The following is a 21125-nucleotide window of genomic DNA, read 5'->3' as shown; positions in this document are numbered from 1 at the left end:
ACCCAGAATGGTACGGGGTTATTAGTTCAGGGTTGTCCCTCACTGACCTATTTGCAAAGCTCTAGGTAGCAGTGTTGATTTCGTCGACTAAAACTTTGACAAAAATGTCTGTCGACTACCTTTTTTCACTTACGAAAACGAAATAAAAACTAAGCTATGATGACTAAAACTATGACTAAATATACTGACAATTTCGTCAACAAATAAAAACTAGACTAAAATGTTAGGGAGGGACTAGCGGAGAAGAGATCCAGAAGAACTAAGACAAGTCATCATGGGTGCGCGGCGGGTGTCATAGACCGAAAATAGTTGATTGCTGCGACGCGTTGTGAGCTTGTAGATCAGCTATTTTCGGCATGCAGCTAAGTGAAAATCATTTCGATGCCATCACTACCCGCCAAAAAAATAAATCAACAGTAGAGTTAGTCGACTAAAATCTTATGATATATAGTCGACTAAAACTAGACTAAAACATTTCAGATGACTAAAATATGACTAAAACTAAACAGAATTTTATTCAAAAGACTATGACTAAAACTCAATCAAAATGTGCTGTCAAAATCAACACTACTACGTAGAATTAGAGATTTAAAAGGTGACAGTGCAAGCAGACAGAGACATTGTAATGCATGGGTCCCCAAACTTTTCAGGCCGCTATTTACACAATGTTGTTCAAATTTGGCCAATTTGGTATTAAAAAGGTCTTTAACACATTCCATGCCAGACGTTAATCTCATAATGTACTCACCAGTGCCAACGTGTTATTGTTGTTTTTTTGTTTTTTTCACGTCGCCATAGAAATCGATTGAGCTGTGCACTGTCTGTTTACATCGGCGACTTCTCACTGAATCTACCAGTGAAAACCACGTGTCAAACGGAGCTCCATGGTTGTAGTTAGAGCGGATTACGTTAAACAGTGATATGCGAGGAGAAAAAACTACAGGAAGAAAAATCAGTTTCAGTTTCGTCATTAGAACGAGGGCCGACGCGATCCCAAATAATTCTGTTTCCGGTCTTCAAACCGGAACCGGAAATGGATAAAAAAAAATCCGAAAGTGCACCTGGGGGGGGATCTACGCGATTGGCACGCTGCGGCTTTAAATAGGTTCGCATAGATCTACGCGATTGGCATTCAATGTGTTAAAGTCATTAAATTGTCACTTTATAAATGTGCAGATACCCTGTACACACTTACACTGTATGTTGGTTTATTTACTGTTGAGTGAAAAAAACATGTTGCACATTAAGCTAATCATCTGGGGACCCCCCAAAATAATTTGGGTAGGCTTGATGCAATCACATATTAAAGTTCCTGTCCCATGGTGTGGTTTAAATCCACAGACAAATCTGTGTTCAACACGTCAATAATTTTTTTCTAAAATATCCCTTTAAAGTATTTTTTGCTTTGCTCTATCTTTGCCCTCATTCAGTATTCCATATCGTATATGAATTATGCATACGTTTGATCCTCCAGAATTTGGGTGATCTAAGAGTACGCATACCAAATGCACCAGGGATGAAAACAACAAGAAAGTCACTTCCTCACTGATGGGACGTTTGGCTTCACTTAACGTCCCTGTACACCTCCTGCTTTCATTTACTAAGGCTCTGATTGATTGGCGCTCACTGTGTGACGTCGCACCTTGTCTGAGTCACGTGTCCTGTCTCATATCACCCACTCTGTTGTGTGCAGCAAACACAATTTGACACATTTGTTAATTTACTAATCGATAAGTCGACACATTCCTATGACTAATGGTCAACTAAGAACTTATTTAAATTTAATTGACTAATGGTCAACTAAGAACTTATTTATTTGAGGACAGCCCTAACAAAAACTGCACCTACTACATAAATGTTAGCATACAGTGTACCAAGTTCATCATAATGGTTTTTGAACTCACCAGCTGGTGCCGGAGCAGTTATAGGCTCAGGGACCACCTCAGGCTCTGAGGGCGCCACCTCAGGCTCTGGAGGAGCCACTGCAGGCTCTGGAGGAGCCACTGCAGGCTCAGGCTCCGTAGGGGCCACCGCAGGCTCCGGGGGGGCATCCACTGGATCGGGGACAGGAGCAGGAGCTACTGGTTCCACCGTGGGCTGAGGAGGAGGTGCAGCTGGTTCACTAGGAGCAACAAATTCATCCAGGGGAGGCGCAGCGACTTGCTCAGCAGAATCAGCAGCAGGAGCAGCAGCAGGAGCGGGCTGAGGAGGCAAAGCTTCCATTGGAGGCTGAGGGGTAGGAGGAGGAGGCGGGGCAATAGCAGGGGAGGAGGAGACGGGTTCAATTATGATGGCGGGAGGTGGAGATGATATGGGTTCAGGCTCAGGGGGAGGAGCAACGGGTTCAATTACAAGGGGAGGAGCCATGGGCTCAATTGCGGGAGGAGGCGGAGGAAGAACAGATTCAGGTTCAATTACGGGAGGAGGAGGAACAGATTCAAGTACAGGGAGAGGTTCGAGTACGGGAGAAGGAACAGATTCGAGTACAGGGGAGGAGGGTGGTTCAATTACGGGAGGCAGAGGTGGAGCAAGCACAATTATGGGTTCCACCTCCACCGGAGCAGGAGGAGCAGCCAGGGATTCAATGGGAGCGGGGTGTGAGGTTACCAGCTCGACAGCCGGAGGCGCTGCCTCACACTCAAAAGCAGGAGCAAGAGGAGATGTGAGTACCATCTCTGTGGTGATGGCGGGTACTTCTACCTGTTCCATGGGTGGAGGAGGAGGAGGAGGAGCCACCATCTCTGTGGCGGGTGGGGGTACAGGTGGGAGTACAGGGGGCTCTACGGGAGGAGGAGGCAAGGAGGTGACAGGGTCGAAGGGAGAGACGGGCTGCAGGAGCGCAGAGGGACTGAGGGTGGCGATGGAGGGAGGTGGTGATGGGGTGGCGGAGGGAGGAGGTGGTGGTGGTGGGGTGGTGGAGGACACCGCGGGGGGAGGAGGAGGAGAGGGAGGCGTGCGGAGGGGGAGGGGAGCAGGATATGGCTCCCTCATGCGGTTGATGACGTTCTCGGAAAGCTGCAAAAAAAAAAAGAGTAAGAGAATGTTTCAGTGATAGAATGATGACTATTTAAAGTAGTTTAAAGTTGATTTAAAGTTCTGCAAACAACTTCATACACATAGTTGGTGTTATCCTTTTAGCATTATTGTATAACTGTACCTCCGTACAATTTGCAAACTGTTAATAAAGTATTCAATCAATCAATCAATAAATCAATCAAAACCCCTCTAAGACACACAAACACATCCCATGCATACAGACAGTCAGGTAGCCAATATTTGCATTATAATTGTACATATAAACATACAGGTATTGTACACATACCGTACATATAAATATATTAGGGGTAATGGTACACACAGGACGTAGCTCCCATGGACTTTTAAACAGCCTTTCGCTGGTAGTTCAGATTGGGCCAAAGCAATAACAAACACTACTGGCGTTTTTTATGCCAGTGGATCCAATGTTGTTGTCGATAACAGAGGATTTAAACACATCGAAGGTCACTGAGCCGAGATATGAGATTCCTTCACCTCCGCATTTCAGCCAGAAGGTTATACCAGCCCTTTATGAACAAAAAGCTAAAGCTGCTGTTGTCAACATCTTGTCCAGGGTATCTGCTGTAGCAATCACCTCTGATGGATGGACAACATACACAGCTACGTAAGGTTACATTACAGAGACTGCTCATCACATCACCCCTGAGTGCAACATAACAGTAAGCAATGTTCTGCAAAATCACCCTTTTTATGAACAATAGGGCAGTACAGGGCTGTGTCCGGGTAGCTCAGTCGGTGGAGCACCCGTCCTTCGACCACAAGGTCATGTTCCAACTATGAGTAGCACGGCTAGTAGCACGGCTGCAGCAGATATAGCTGATCTACAAGCTTACAACGTGTCACAAAGTGACACGTTGTAGATCTGCTAATTCAGATTTGTTTTTAAATATCAACGATTATGCAAAATAATTGTGATTATCTAAAAAAAAAATGCAATTAGACGATGATGTAATAATTGTGTCAGGCCTAATCGTCATCCAAAATTAAACAATATTATTGCATATGGCATGGTTTCCTAACATGGTGCAGCCCTAATGAACAACATCTGGCATGAAGGACATGAGAGGCGGTGTTAGGAGAAGTAGGAGAATCCAGGAACAACAAAAGAAAATGCCACTTTTGTGAACCACTTGAACCCCACCATCCATAGTCTGCGGTGGAACATTTGCCAAAATGTTTTGCAAAGAGATTTTAGAGAGTGAAAAAAAGACTGTATCCAGTACGTTCTTTACAGGTGCATTTTACCAATTCTAGAGGGTTCAAGTGGCACCGGATATGCAGCTCAGCAAAAGGTGACTTGATCCCAGTGGAGGACGATTTCACGATAAATTAAAATCTCTGCGATGCGATTATTGGTGGGATTTATTTAAAGGGATATTTCACTTTAAAAAAAAGCTTTGGGTCATTTTATTGTCTACTCAGGCTTTTGTGAGCCCCCCCAGACAGTTTTTAAGTTGCTTGATTCAGTATTTAGATATTTGATATTCATTTTATCAGACATGCCCCCTTCCTATACAAACCCATTATAACTTCAAACTCAATTTTTTTCATCAAAAACACCCATCCTTGGTTCTGGTGACTCATCCTGCCCTCCTAATACGTGAGGGGCCGTGTTTTTTCGATTCGTTTTTTCATTCATTTCTTTTTTCCATTTTCCCCCAAAAATATAAAAAATAAAGGAATAAAGTCATTTAGAAAACACGGTCTCCTCACGTATTAGAAGGACAATGTCAGTCACCAGAACCAAGGACGGGTGTTTCTGATGAATCTAACATGGTTAAAATGGAGTTTGAAGTTACAATGGGTTTGTATAGGAAGGGGGCGTGTCTGATAAAATTAATATCAAATATCTAAATACTGAATCAAGCAACTTAAAAACTGTCTGGGGTTCTCCCAAAAGCCTGAGTAGACGATAAAATGACCCCCCCCCCATTAATGTACCGGGGGAAAAACTGGTGGTACGTACCTAAAACATTATATATCATACACGTACAGTATACACCATGGGTCTTCAACAGGGGGTCCGTGACCCCTAGGGGGTCCTCAGAGTTACCACAGGGGGGGCCGCCAAATCTTTGTGTGATAGGATAATTGTTTTTACGTTAACCACTTGAACCCATAGCATACCTAGTCTGAGGAGAACCTCAGACTAGTCCTTGGCCTGAAAAACGTTGAAGACACCTGCTGTAGGATATTATCTGGTTCCATTTAAGACAAGTTAGAATACAAGGCATTTGACTGAATGACACAACAATAACACAACATGTCATGTTTCTCCTGGAAGGTCTAATTTAATTGTTCTTATTCATGTCATTCAGTCAATCGCATTTAGATGATGGGGCGGCCATAGCTGAGTGGTGGGGTGCTCCTTCCATTCCGACATCTCACCACTCCGACTAGTGGCTTCCGCGTGCGGTTATGGTTAGGGTTAGGGTTAGGTATAGGGTTCGTCAACGTCGGAAAGGCGACATGTCGGAAAGGAGAAATGCACCCCTGAGTGGTTAGTGAGCCCGCCTAGGGAGCCAGAAGCCCTGGTTGCCCCAGGTACGATTCCAGGCCAGGCCAGCAAATGTGTCGATGAAATGAAATTTGTCCCTGAGCAAGACTCTTAACCCCTAATTGCTCACAGGCCCTCATTGGAAACAAGACCACAAGGACTTTCATGAACGGACCTGTCAAAGAATTATATCCTCTTCAATATAGATGGAGAACAATGTTTCAAGGACCCCCAAATTGATATGTATTTTGCCGCTGGACCCTCCCATCTGAAAAGGTTTTGTGCCAGGGAAGGGGAACCCCATAAGAGATGTTTTGTGTTTAAAACATTATATAAATTATTAAAAATTATCAAAACATTGTAGCTATTTTCCAAAAATCTTTTTTTTTTTAAATAGCAGATCTACAAGCTCGGTGCGAGCTTGTAGATCTGCTATTTTTTAATAGACAACACAATACATGGACAAAGTGGTTAAAAGGATTGTGATGCTGTCTTAACCCCCCCACCTTGAACCTGACGCATGACTGTCAGGTTCAAGTTCAACCAAACGTCAACATCACAGAGGGCAGCTTACACATGTACCAGAACCAGACACACACACACACACACACACACACACACACACACACACACACACACACACACACACACACACACACACACACACACACACACACACACACACACCTTACATAACATTCATAACATTCATGACATTCAACGTGTCTGCCACTCATAACACCCCGTGCAGCTGAAACGCAGTCACATCGACATGGTGCACAACACAGTCTATTATCTATAATCACCATCATTAATAATAACAACAGATATATAGATACTGTATATTGATAACTAACCCTTATGCCCTTCACCACAGAGATGTTCTCGTTCTCGTCAGACTCGAACGAGACTCGTCGCGTGCTGTTGCTGGTCCCCATGGTCTCAGATCAGATCAGTGGAACCCCGGGGGTTCTCCTCCACGTGGGGGTATTTATTGTGGGGGACCGTTATGTCTCTGGAGCCGGTGGGAGACAGACACACACACAGACAGCAGACAGGGTGGATACAATGTAGCAAGGTGCCGCTGGCTGGGGCCCAGCACTGTGGAACATACACACTGTATCCACTATACACACACACACACAGAGCACAGAGCCACCGGCCACTTCCTTAGCATGACGTTGTGTGAATAAAGCCAGCTCTCATTGGAGGAGAGCTAGCCATGGTTCACATGATGACGCTCGTCTGTCACAAGCGTCATGGCGCTACTTGTTCCCGTTCTTTGAAAATGTTACATTTATAACCAGACCAGTATACATCTACATAAACGTTTATATTTCAAATATAAAGTGCTGACCCCCCGGCCACAGATGTTACAAGTTAAAGCGCCCAGGTCTAAGTACCCATATTTTCTGTGTTGTTCAATAAAAAGCTTTTTAATCCGATCGCCAGCCATTTCCGTTTTTTTTTTAATTCTTCATGATGTATCAAAATGCAATACACCTTCCAACCGATAAGAGCGCGCAGTTGAAAGCATATGGAGAAAATTCGGAGAAAATGGCCGGTGATCGGATTAAGCAGCTTTTTATTGAACAATACGGAAGATATGGGTACTTAAACCCAGGCGCTTTAACTTGTTATATTTGTGGCCGTGGGGTAAGCACTTTATATTTGAAAGTTGAACCTTTATGTAGATGTAATGGTTGTAAATTTAACATTTTCAAAAAACAAGAACAAGTAGTGCCATGACTGTCATGGTATGACAGTCATGTTTCAGGGCTAGAGGAGAGCATGCAGCGATCATGCTTTGTACATGAGGGGTTTCCATTGGCTGCGAGGTTGCGAGGTTCTTTGAATTATAACAATAATAATGATGATAATAATAATTAATAATAATAATAATTATTATTATTATTATTTGTATTATTATCATTACCCTTATTATAAATAATTAATAATAATAATACCTTTTATTTGTATTGAACTTTACATTTGAACAAACCTCAAAGTGCTTCAGTATGGAATAAACACATTTGCATAAAACAATCTAAAAAAGGAGGGTCTTAAAAAAAAAAGTTATGATTATTATTATTGTAGTAGTTGTAGTAGTAGTAGTAGGAGTAGTAGTAGTAGTAGTTGTTGTTGTTATTACATAATAATAATGTTAGTACTACTACTAATAATAATAATAATGATAATAATAGTCAAAATGTGAGTATGCAAATGCAACACTTTTCCACCTGGACACACCCCCCTCAGCTAGACTGAGTGGCAAAACATTGAGCAGCATAGTGTTGGAGTTTGGAAACGCTCGTTGGAAATCACTCAATGGTCCTGCGTATTAGCTGTTTCGAAATTGCACATAATGCAAGACGTTGCGTTATTGAAAATGAGCGTTTCCAAACTTAATAATCACCTGCACAGAATGCATTGACAGAAAGTAGCTCAAAACACATCTAAGGTGGATTTTTATGAAACACAAACTTTGCAGATAGAAAGAGGATAATTCAAGCTTGACTTTTACAGAGGCCAGTTTCGAATTGCAGCCACCTGTAAGTGCTCTTTTGAAGGTTTTGAAGGTGAGTAGGGATTTACACTCCTTTACAACTGTAGGTAGGGTGTTCCACATTTTTGTGTCATAGCAGGAGAACGAATTTAGCCCCTTGTTGGAGCCAAATCTGGGTTGGACGTGATTTGTGGAGCTCCCTCTGGTGCTGTGATTGTGCACTTCATTGACATTTGTGAAGTATTTTGACAGATATGGGTGTCTTTGTGGTGTAGTGTATATTGTAGACCAGGCCCATTGCAAGTTTTTGTACCCTGTCCTCTACCCTGAGCCATCCGACCCTATAGCAAAGTGAGCAGGGGTTAAATGAGTTAGATGTAAGGCCAAGAAGCAGCCTTACCAGTTTGTTTTGGGATGTCTTGCTTTTAAAGCCTTTGTGGTGCTATGGTACCATGAGGTGCATGCGGTGCATGCATAGTTGAAGTAACCTTGGATGAGTGTTCCTGTTAGAGTCCTCAAAGTATTCTTACTGTCCAGGGAGGAGGTCCAGTACAAAAATCTTGTTCTTTGGTTGACTATTTTTATTTCTCTAGTTGCCATTTTATCACTGGAAAGATTTGCCTCTAAAATGGAACCTAGGTAGGTAATTTCCTCTTTTCTTGTGATAACATTGTCACTCACTTTTATTGTGAAGCCGTTGGCCTTGCCGAGGTTAATTTTTTTAGACCCAAAGACGTGAGCAATATTGGGAAAAAAATTATACAAAATATTTTTCGATTGATTGTGGTAGGCCTACCTCGAGGTATGCCTAATAACACACAAACAATGTAGGAAAACATATATTCCAGAAACGCTTCATTTTCAAGATGGCGGCCAAAATGGCGAGTTTTTTCCCAAAACGGGAGTTTAAACGAGCTACTCAATTGCAAAAATGCTTACAATTTTTTTTCACTTGATTCTGGTACCTCTACATGCTTAAGAACACATTAAAATATAGGAAAATATATCTTCTGGAAAGGCGTCATTTATAAGATGGTGTTAAAGATGGCTTCCGGGAGCTTAAAATGGCTATATCTCATATGAAAAATTGTTACAAAGGATTTTTTTGGCTGATTTTGGTACCTCTATGCATGCGAAAAAAAAGTAAGGAAAATACATGTTGCAATAGAACCGTTGTGTCCTTCAACAGACTATTGCAACATTCATTGTTGACATAAGTGGGACAAATCTATTACATATTACATCAAACCAACTGACTCATGAGCAGATTGAGCGCTGAAGGGAAGGGGGTTTTCCATGTAATTTCCCCCTTTGCTCGTGGTGTTTCCCCCACAAACAAATAAGATACATGATATAATCTAAAACATAGCACACACACATACATTCCACCCCAATGCATTCCCATACCAAATAACAATTTAATAAACTGACAATAAACAATACACAAAAGTGTGTGCGGCACAAGGCATGCAGGGAAGTCTCCAAAGTCCCTAACTGTTGATGCTACAATACAGTATGCAATGTAGCCTTTACCAGTGGTTCTCAAACTGTGGCTCGGGCCCAGGGGGGTCCCCAAATGGTTAATGTGCAACACTGTTTTCTCACTCAACAGTAAACAAACCAACATACAGTATAAGTGTATACAGGGTACTGTTCTACTGTAGGACTTTTAAGACATTTTTAATAATTTTTTAATTAAAAATGGTATTGGCCAAATTTTCAAATATTAGAGGTAGAAGTTGTGAAAATAGCAGTTGCGTTGCGAGGCGTTGTGAGCATGTAAATCGGCTATTTTCACAATTAAACAAAATGTAATGCATCAACTCCTACAATTCCAATTGCTTGTCAGGGTGGGGGGTCCCCAGTCCAAATATGATTCATTGGGGGGGAGGGCGGCCTGAAAAGGTTGAGAAGCACTGACCTAATAGCCTACTATAGATATGGATAGGCAATTACCAATTGTATACAGTGATAGATCAAGGATTAGCTCCATAAAGACTACAGCTATCTTTTTTTTTGTATCCCCCCCCTCTTGTCAGTCAGTCCAAACAGACATTTAAAGCTGGAAAAAAAATAACCTTGGTACAGGGTTATTGGAGAGCGCAGCCAGGCCCAGTAGATTAGCTGGACTGATGGGACATTGGCTGCAGAAGAGCAGGAGTGATAAGAACTTCTATATTAGACTTGGCCCTGGGAAGCTAAGGCGCCTTTAAAGGAAAAGAAAGTGTCTCCCGGATGACAGGGTGATTGTTTCTTTTTTCGGATGGGGGACACAAAGATATCGCCCACAATGTTATCTGCTCAGTCCACCGGAGCATCAATCAGGGCTCAAGCTGCCGGGGATCGACCCCTTCCTCCCCAGAATCAATGGCCTCTCCTATTCTCTCCGGTACAGCAGAGATTGTCAGAGATACAGCGAAAGTCCCACCAAATCCAGCAGCACTATATGTTCTAAATGAGGGGAGACCATTAAGTTGCTGACGCACACTGTCTCTCTTCTTCTTCTTCTTTCTTCTTCTGTTCAAGCATCCTTTTTATCAGCCTCGGGGGAATCAGATTCGGAGAAGTGTTAGGCTATACAGTGAACGGCAGAGTTTCTCTCTTGTTCTTTTCATGTCACTGCCTCCAACTCCTACTAAATGTGTAACTGTGGACTATATTAATATAGAGGCTATCATCATCATCATCATCATCATCATCATCATCATCATCATCATCATCATCATCATCATCATCATCATCATCACCACCATCACAGTGGGGTCTCTTGTTCTTCGGGATCACCTTCATCCAATAGGCTACTGATTTTAATGATATATTATTATATTATTATTATTATTATTATTATACTGTATAATATTTGTATAACTGTATATATTATAATTATATATATATATATACACATGTGTGTTACATTCATACACACATTCACACACCTACGGTGGAGGCAACCATCTAGAATCTGGCCTTACTGTACACAGCAGAGACTATAACCTCTGACAATATTTGTCACTTGCTGTGGTAACAACTATAGTCTGCACTGTGTCTCTGGTTCTGACTGCATAATGCCAGGGTGCCAACAGGGCAGCCCACTGGCATGTTTTTTAATGTATTTACTTTAGCTCTAGAGGCATTGATACAGTAGTAGAGAAGCCTGGAAGTGTGACTCATATACACAAAAACAGTTTAATAATTCAAGCCTTTCTCTTGGTGTAAAACAAATGTGGGAAAAGACAGAAGCCTGTTGCCTGCAGGTGGTGACCAAACTCATTGAGCTCTATGAAAAAGGCATGAATTATTTTGGCATAGTATTATTTTGGCATAGTATTGGCATAGTATTTCCCTACATATATTATTATCCAAAATAATACATACGATTAGCCTGTCTTTAATAAAATGCAGATTTTAAACTCCCATCCTTTACATTTATATTATATTATTATGTTATACATTTGTAAGCCTTTAGCATGCTGGGAACTGGAGTTATGGCTGTTTAAACCCCAGCCAATAGGAACACAGAGGGTGTCCCTATAGGGCATAGCAGTGGCGGCCATTTTCTCGTTCCACTCAACAATAGTCCATGCATTCTTCCCATAGAGATTTCTAAGAATATTTATATCAATTATTTTAAGCCTAAAATCAAGCCATCCAGGGTCCTGGTGAATCATGACCATAAAACATTTTATTCTGTGGGGGAAAAAAGTGAAATATTTAATTATATTATATTAATTATATGCCAATAGGAACACAGAGGGGTTGGGGCCTCCCCATTGGTGGTCTAAGTCCACACATCAAGTTTTGAGCCTGTAGCATGCTGCGAACTGGAGTTATGGCTGTTTAAATCCCCAACCAATAGGAAAACAGAGGGGGCAGGGCTCCAGCAATTACAGCCCGTTGCTATTGGTGGTCTAAGTCCACTCGACTGTAGCATGTTGCGAACTGGAGTTATGGCTCGCTCTGCAGCGAGCCCACAATAAATATAAAGCAGCAAGAACATTAGTGTGCTCGCTCTGCAGCGAACCCACAATAAATACTAGAAAAGGTGCTTCTCGGAGCACAGGTCAGGTACGTTATTGTTGGCCAGCAATGTTCGGAATTCACCAATCAGGATGGAATATGGAAAATTGGACGGATCGGTCTTGATCACTTGACTATAGAAATATTGTGTACCGACTGTGTGATGTTTGGAATACATTTGTAGGAGTAATATAAAAACTAAATGTTTTGCAAAAATCTGCCTCCTGGTGGCACTGTAATAGGGCAATGTTAAAAGGGTGGCATTTAATAGTGATAATTAATCATTTTCCACAAGCTCTTATCTAGACACAAAATGCAGCCATAACATCTTCTTGGGTAGCAAACATTACAAGCAACCAAGTTTGCCCAGGCCATAATCTGAGAATGATCAATACACAGCAACACCAAGTTCTTCTTTTAAGAGTTTATTTAACTTCAGCATAATCAACATCCAGCTAGTGTCATGTTTTCAAGATGAGGCTGGGTTGGTGGTGAAGTAGGAAGTCTTGGTTGATCTCTTTAGTTGGCAGCCAGGGTCTGGTCCACCCAGCCACGGAGCTCGGTGACGCGGGCGTAGACGGCAGGCATGGTGGTGGAGCAGCGGCTGCTTCCCCAGGAGACGATACCGACCAGGGTCCACATGTTGTCCTTCTCACACACCAGGGGGCCACCGGAGTCACCCTAGGAAGATCACAGCAAGACAGGAACGTTACAATTTGTATATATAAATATTTGTTATGCCTTTTATTAGAGAGGGATAGGGAAAGTAGGCTGACAGGAAATGGAGAGAGAGAGATGGGGGGGTGACACGCAGCAGAGGTCGTTGGGAACGGGAGTCGAACCCGCGACTCGCTGTCAAGCTGGCATTGCAGCCTAGGGTGCCTGGACTGCCACGCTGCTAATTCTATAGCCACTGATTAATTGCCTCTGAGATGTCGTGGAGTAGAAGTAAAAGTACAGAAAATTGGAAATACTCCAGTAAAGTAAAAAATACCTCAAAATTGTACTTAAGTACAGTAGTTGAGTAAATGCACTCAGTTACTTTACACCACTGGTGGGGGAGCAGGTCTCACCATGCAGGAGGTAGCACCATCAGCTCCGGCGCAGATCATGACGTCAGAGATGTTGCTTCCCCAGGTCTTCTTGCACTGCTCCTTGGACAGGATGGGCAGGGCAGCCTGCTGCAGCTTGTTGGGGGTATTAGGGGCTGGAGAGAGAGAGAGAGGGAGAGTTTACTAATTAAACAAACATCAAGAAAGTTAAGTAAAAACAAATGAACCCTTTATGGAGAAGGCTTAAAAAATTTAAGGAAAGGACAAGTTATTGGAAAAAATATGGGCTCCCTGTCTTTCAAATAAATGTAACTTGATTATTTAAAGGTAGGGTAAGTGATATTCTTGGGTATTTTTTTTGTTTTTGTTAAAGGTTAAAGTACTATATTCTGATAGTAATCATTGCTACAGAGCGTTTGTTCGGTCATAGGGTCTCTCCAGCTCTTTAGTAAACAGAATATAGTACATTTTCAGGTAGGTGTAAACATTTAAGCCAATCAGGAGAGAGTACTGAAAATGCATTTTATGTTTAATAAAGAGCTGGAGAGACATGGGAGACTCCTTTTACTGAACAAACACTATATAGCAATGAGTACTAGCAGAATATAGAGCTATTTAACACTTATTTTAACCAAAGTACATTAAATCACTTACCCTTCCTTTAACGTTAATGAACCACTAGAAGGACTATACTGTATTTTGGAAGATTCTTTAATAAAAAAAAAAAGGTAAAGTATTCAGAAACAAAAACTAAATAAAAGAAAACAGAAAGACCTATTTACCAAAATGACACAACAAAGCCTAAGCTCCCCCCAGCCCTTTTTTATTTATTTTTTGTGTTATTTTATTTTTATTTTATTCTTTTATTATTTGTTTATGTTCCCTCATAAAGGATATGCATACGGATACACGAATGAAATGAATTTAGTTTATTAGCTCTGCTAGGACAGCAGTGGAGATTAGAGAGAGGGGGTCTCACCATTGTAGCGGGTCAGACCCCAGCCGGAGGTCACGCAGGTCATGCCAGGGGCGAAGACATCGCTGGACTCGGCCAGGCAGACGGGGGACACGTTGGTAGTCAGGCGAGCGGGGGTGGACAGCTTGATCAGAGAGATGTCGTTGTTGATGGTGCGAGGGTTCCAGGCAGGGTGGGTGAACACCTGATGGGGACAAACAGATGGAAGGGTGGAAGAAGGAGAAAAAAACAGGGATTCATGTGAAGGAGTGAAGAGCAATTACGGAAGATGCAAGTCTTGCGTGCAGTAGTGGAATTTTCTTTTATTTACGTAAGAGTATCAAGACTGCAATTTATAAATACTCTGTTTACAAGTAAAAGTCTGGAATTCAAAATGTACTTTACTGTACGGTTTACTGTACATATTCTTGTTTTTGTTTTCAAACTGTGAATACGATGTTTCGCATAGTACTGTATATTTGCCTGTCATTAAATGTTTCGATGAATTGAGTACAAAGGACCCTAATGGAAACAAGCCATGGGCTTTCTTGGGTTTAAAATCCTCTTAGCAGACCAGTACTTGTAACTATACTTTCCTGTGCTTTTTTTGTTGCAAACTGCTAATAAAGTATACAATCAAAATCAATCAATCAAAAGCTGACTGGTTAGCTTATTGACTAGCCCATGGGTTAAATTAGCTTTAGTTATTGTATTCTTATTTTATTTTAGTGTATTTGGCACCTTGGCAGGGGTCAGGATCTGGGTGTCCTCGGTGGTGGAGTAGGAGCCCTTGTCGTGCTCTCCAACAATCACACGGTGGTAGGTCCTGAAATTAAATAGCATCAATGGACAATTCATTTCTTTCTCTGTGTTAACTAGGCTATCTCTTATAAAATGTAATCCAGTGGTGGAAAAAGTAATCAAAATTTTGATTTAAGTAAAAGTATCAATACTGCAATGTAGAAATACTCTGTTACAACTAAAAGTACGGAATTCAAACTTTACTTGAGTAAAAGTACAAAAGCATTGGTGTCAAAATATACTATTTTCAAATGGCCGAAATGTATATAGGGCTGAAGTGGTTAATGTATGTTTTGTAATAATAATCCAAATCTACAAAGTAACTAGAAACTAAAGTTTTCAAATAAACAGTGGAGTAAAAGTACAATATTTGGATGTAGTGGAGAGGTAAAAGTATTGGAAATTGGAATTACTCCAGTAAAGTACAAATGCCTCAATATTGTACTTAAGTACAGTACTTAAGTAAATGCACTTAGTTACTTTCCACCACTGATGTAATGTTATAAGATGTAATCTCATAAGACAGTATTATATATAAAAGTGTCTATTTATTATGCAAAGGCAATTTGATTGTGTGCATGACTAAAGACAGACAGGACACAGACATATAAACAAACAGTGTATATGCATGAGGCAACATGGGCAAAAATCAACATGGGCAAATTCTCCTTCTATAGCACAGCTACCAAGGAATGGAATAGTCTAACCCCATCCCTCAAAAAATGCAGTTCGCTGGGCTCATTCAAAACAGCCCTAAAAACTCATCTTTCTGGAGGCCGAAAGAGGAGCTAGTACTAGTACCCCCCCCCCCTCCTCTTTTTTGTACATATTTTGTATTTCCTCATGCTTTTTTGTATATAATTTTTATTTTTCCATGCTTCCCCCCCCCCCCCTTTTTTGTACATAGTGGTATTTTTTTCTGTATTATCTGTATTTTCATGTTGATTTTTGAACTGTTTGGTTGCTACTATATATGTCTATGAAATTAATTCAAGGACCCCAACGGAAACAAGTCCGCAAGGACTTTTTTGGCCGGACCTTTTAGACAAAAGCATTATAAATGTAACTGTGTTGTTTTACATTCTTTTGCCTAATAAAAAATTCAATCAATCAATCAAAAGGACTCAGATACTGACCTGACATTGCAGTGGGCAGCGGTGACAACCCAGTTCTCATTGATCAGGGAACCTCCGCAGAAGTGGAAGCCGTTGGATTGCTGAGGTAACATGGAGATGGAGGGGATTAGATGTTAAAGGGATAGTTCACCCCCAAAATGACTATCTATCGATTAGTCTATCGATTTTTTAGTTTTTGTCGCATTCCTAAGACAATAATTTGATGACCAGCAGCGGTTCCGGTAGGAGACACAAAGAGTCTCCTTTGTGTCTCCTACCAGAACTGGTGAGTACCGGTCCGCTGGTCATCAAATTATTGGCTTAGGAATGCGACAAAAAAAAAAAAAATCCATGAATTCAAGTCTCCATGGGGTGACTAATCGATAGTTCGATGTTTTGGGTGAACTATCCATTTAAGCTTAAACATACCAAGGTACCATGTAAAGTCTCTTTACCAACCATGAGTATGTCTCAAGATTATGTGCGATAAAGTGATTCTTGTAGTGAGAATATAGTGTTGATGGTGTGTGTAATTAGATGCATTGTGGCCTTTCATGGTCTTGTGAGGAGGGAGTTTTAGCATTATACTGATATCAAACCATTTGAAATCTAACGGCTGAAGTCTGATCTTGTCACAGGCAGGTACAGACAGTCACTCACCTGCAGGGACACCTGCCAGGGCCAGGAGTGTGGCACAGCCTCCTCACCGTTGACGATGCGGGCATAACCAGTCACCTGGGGGGCAACGGCGGGGGTACCGCAGCCTGCCAACGAGGAGAAAACATAGTCACATTCCTGACTATCAAATCTAATGTAATCATCACCTGGAAATAAGATAATACTGGACTGGACCATATCCCATACATATAGGGGTATGTATGTATATATAGTTAAAACTATAGTTACACTCATTCCTCCCCTCCTCTTCCCAAACTCTATACTGTACTTTCATCTGAATCATCCTAATTAGTCAACGCGTATTTGTAGGAGCAAGTGCATCTTTGTGTGCAATCTTTGCATTTTCATTAAGAGTTTTAACAGGTTCTGTAGGCAAAGACGGTACATTTCTTCACTGCAACAAAATCCACATTTTAAATGGCTGAACGAGGGCCGTCCAGGCTTCCCTTACCGTAAGCGGCGCTGACGAAAGCGAGGCAGGAGATGATCCACAGGAAAGCCATTGTGACAATGTGACACTGAACTGTGAACTTGGGACCAGGGGGGTCCATATTTATCCCCAAAAGCCTCTCCATATCCACCAATCAGAGGCCAGGCTTTTTCCACCTCAGCTGAACGTTGAGGTTATTGGTGCAAAAACACTCCACCTGCATCAGGTGTTTATCAGGCTAAAGCAAGCTGCCAGTTCTCAGGGCTAAAGTGAACCGCTCGGATAAATATAGCACACACTGAAAATGACATATCTACTTTCCCCCTGTTCAGAAACCTTTTTTTTATGAGCGGAAAACTTGAGTGCAATTTCAATTACATTTAAAAATGATTTAGCTACAGTATGCGTCCTACTTTATGTGTCCTATATCTAAGTATGTTTCTAGGTATGTGTCCTACGCCGTGTACGTCTAAATATGTGTAACCAGCCTTTATCCTTATCCAGACAGAATTATGTTCATTATGTATTATGCATCCACAATGCACGCAATTTCAGTGACTTTAGACAGGTACCAAAGTCAATGACTACAGATGGAAATGAGCTTACCGCTAAGATTTATTCTTTAACTCAACTCAACTCAACTCAAATGTTATTTATAGAGCACATTTCAAAAGACCGAATCCAACCAAAGTGCTATACAACACAGCAGGAGAAACAACAATGACACAATAAGATATACAACAAATACATGAAATTGCACAGCAGAAAATAGTGAGGGTGAGTCTACAGTCTACAGTCTACAGCTGGTCTTGGAGCATCAGATGAGCTGTGCTCAAAAGCCAGAGAAATGAAATATGTCTTCAATAACATTGTTAACGAATAACTAATGTATATGTGCACTCTGTCCTTCATAAACTAAACTAAACTAAATTAAACTATACTTTTCTGCAGCACATGACATACATAAACAGTCAAACAGCGTTAAACTGGCTGGTGAATGGTGATAGAATAGACATAAGTTTATCCATCAAAAGCAACATGTTCTGTAGAGCAGTGGTTCTCTGGAACCCCAATCTGCACTGTGTAAGTTCTCAGTGTCCATTTATGGAACCAAATGGACCCGTTACAGGCCCATTAGGGTCCATTTGGTTAACTTTCATTGATTTAGCTGGGGACCCCCTGGAACTCCCTTAACCCATTAAAACCGGGAAAGCATCTGGGTAATTTTAGATTTTCGTGTTGGCTATTCAAAAATAGCAGACATGCAAGCTCACAGAGCTTGCATGTCTGCTATTTTTGAACATTTTTGAAAAATCTTGAAAGTGTGTACTGATTTGGAAGTCATCTGTAGAATCGTTGAGGACCCCTGGGGGTCCCCGGACCCCACTTTCAGAACTTCAAGTGAAGGAGCACCAAATACTGTACAAGCATGTAGGCCTACTGTAAGTTCACAGTCACCTAGGATGTCCCAGCAGGAACACAGATATGTAAAGATTATGTTGTTATAAATTATTTAGAACTGAACTATACTGTATCATTTAAAAGAATACAGTAAAATCTTGAGTATTAATAGGGTAAATTTTACTCTGTGTAAAAATGGTAAATGGTACATTTATACAGCACTGTTCTCCAAAGCACTTGGATGTGCATTAGATTCACTAATTCACTAATTCACTAATTCACGCACGCACGCACGCACGCACGCACGCACGCACGCACGCACGCACGCACGCACGCACGCACACCCACACACGCACGCACGCACACACATTCTGAATACCAGACAACACAAAAACCAAAGTGATACAATACAGCAGGAGAAACAACAATGACACAATAAGATATACAACAAATACATGCAGAAATTGAAAAACAAGTTAAATATGCACACCAGAAAATAGTGAGGGTGAGTCTACAGTCTACAGTCTACAGCTGTATGGTCTTGGAGCATCAGATGAGCTGTGCTCAAAAGCCAGAGAAATGAAATATGTCTTCAATAACATTGTTAACGAATAACTAATGTATATGTGCACTCTGTCCTTCATAAACTAAAATAAACTAAACTAAACTAAACTAAACTAAACTAAACTAAACTAAACTAAACTAAACTAAACTAAACTAAACTAAACTAAGCTAAGCTAAACTAAACTAAACTAAACTAAGCTAAACTAAACTAAGCTAAACTAAACTAAACTAAACTAAACTAAACTAAACTAAACTAAACTAAACTAAACTAAACTAAACTAAACTAAACTAAACTAAACTAAACTAAACTATACTTTTCTGCAGCACATGACATACATAAACAGTCAAACAACGTTAAACTGGCTGGTGAATGGTGATAGAATACAGAAGTTTATCCATCAAAAGCAACATGTTCTGTAGAGCAGTGGTTCTCTGGAACCCCAATCTGCACTGTGTAAGTTCTCAGTGTCCATTTATGGAACCAAATGGACCCGTTACAGGCCCATTAGGGTCCATTTGGTTAACTTTCATTGATTTAGCTGGGGACCCCCTGGAACTCCCTTAACCCATTAAAACCGGGAAAGCATCTGGGTAATTTTAGATTTTCGTGTTGGCTATTCAAAGATAGCAGACATGCAAGCTCACAGAGCTTGTACATCTGCTATTTTTGAACATTTTTGAAAAATCTTGAAAGTGTGTACTGATTTGGAAGTCATCTGTAGAATCGGCCTCAGGTCTTAATGCGTTGAGGACCCCTGGGGGTCCCCGGACCCCACTTTCAGAACTTCAAGTGAAGGAGCACCAAATACTGTACAAGCATGCACAGTCACCTAGGAATCTAGGATGTCCCAGCAGGAACACAGATATGTCAAGATTATGTTGTTATAAATTATTTAGAACTGAACTATACTGTATCATTTAAAAGAATACAGTAAAATCTTGAGTATTAATCTTAATAGGGTAAATTTTACTAAAATGGTAAATGGTACATTTATACAGCACTGTTCTCCAAAGCACTTGGATGTGCATTAGATTCACTTCACACACGCACGCCACGCACGCACGCACGCACGCACGCACGCACGCACGCACGCACGCACACACACACACACACACACACACACCACATACACACACACACATTCTGAATACCAGACATTTACTTAACGTAGTATTTCTACATTCTGGTATTGATACTTTTACTCAAGAAAAATGTTGAGTACTTCTTCCACTCCTGCTCACCGGTAACTAAGTTAAGGGTTCAGTGTCTGCTCAGCGACACTTTGACATAAATCCAGGAGGAGACAGGAACTTTCTGGTTCCAAGATGGCCACTCTACCTCCTGAACCAGTTTTTACTGTGTAGGTGGGGAGATAACAGTGGTGTAAATATTGTAACAGCCTTCTCACAAAACAGTTTGTTAGAATCGTTTTTAGAATAGTCCTTCTCATACATTTTCAAGTGAATAATTTCAAGTGAATTAAATGCAATATCTGTAAAAAATAAAAAATAAAAGCTATTTTATGTGAAGATTAATAATAATAATACATTCAATTTATATAGCGTTTTTCTGAGTTCTCAAAGTCGCTACAAAACAACAAAAATAAAACAACCTTATTAGGAAAAACTAGTTAAAAGGTTAAAAAGTCAAGTTAAAAAAGGTAATCCTCCCTTTTTTAGGTAGAGATTAGGTAGGCAATGCAAGTCTAAGCTACTTCATGTGCAAACACTGGTGATGAAGACCAGCCATCTACAACACATTGTTCACTGAATTTGTAAATTCAATTAAACGGGAATAAGTATTTAATGATTATAGACTGATTGGTCCAAGAACAGCTAAATGTGTCTGCAGGCTGACAGGGTGGGCTCCACCACCTGCTGCTGATGGTCACATAAGAAAGGTCAGCCGCCCTGACCTTTTGTGACGGCCCCCTCCTCCCTCACCCCACCATGTCCACAATGTGCCTGGGAAAATGGCCACTGTTACCAGGTGGTGAATGGCAGTGGTGGAAAAAGTACTCAAATTTCGTACATTTTCAATACTGCAATATA

The 21125-nt window shown here is 41.0% G+C and overlaps 2 protein-coding genes across 3 annotated transcripts in view; both read right to left on the bottom strand.

Annotated features, from left to right (window-relative positions):
• chchd3a (coiled-coil-helix-coiled-coil-helix domain containing 3a) overlaps positions 1-6707 on the bottom strand; it is a 153374-nt gene extending 146667 nt beyond the window's left edge. Inside the window, exons 1-3 of one of the 2 annotated variants that reach the window (XM_080421852.1) lie at positions 6412-6707; positions 2701-3015; positions 1905-2097 (exon numbers count right to left, since the gene is read on the bottom strand). In XM_080421852.1, the coding sequence (XP_080277978.1) occupies positions 1905-2097; positions 2701-3015; positions 6412-6492 (589 nt within the window). In that variant the 5' untranslated portion in view covers positions 6493-6707. Of the gene's footprint in view, positions 1-1904; positions 3016-6411 lie in introns of both variants that reach the window. The other variant, XM_080421851.1, reaches the window with a different exon arrangement.
• Positions 6708-12596: 5889 nt separating this feature from the next.
• On the bottom strand, positions 12597-17181 carry LOC308079743 (chymotrypsin B-like; the record flags this gene model as incomplete). Its single annotated transcript, XM_080421332.1, has 7 exons — positions 12597-12758; positions 13151-13284; positions 14109-14289; positions 14826-14910; positions 16022-16101; positions 16661-16764; positions 17130-17181. The coding sequence occupies 7 exons, from the start codon at positions 17179-17181 to the stop codon at positions 12597-12599; spliced, it is 798 nt and encodes a 265-aa protein (XP_080277458.1).
• Positions 17182-21125: the final 3944 nt, after the last annotated feature.

This window comes from Gymnoscopelus braueri (genome assembly GCF_963280865.1).
Source record: "Gymnoscopelus braueri genome assembly, chromosome: 23".
Lineage (NCBI taxonomy): Eukaryota > Metazoa > Chordata > Actinopteri > Myctophiformes > Myctophidae > Gymnoscopelus > Gymnoscopelus braueri.
Note: the sequence above shows the minus strand (reverse complement) of the source record. Positions and strands in the feature narration are given on the sequence as shown.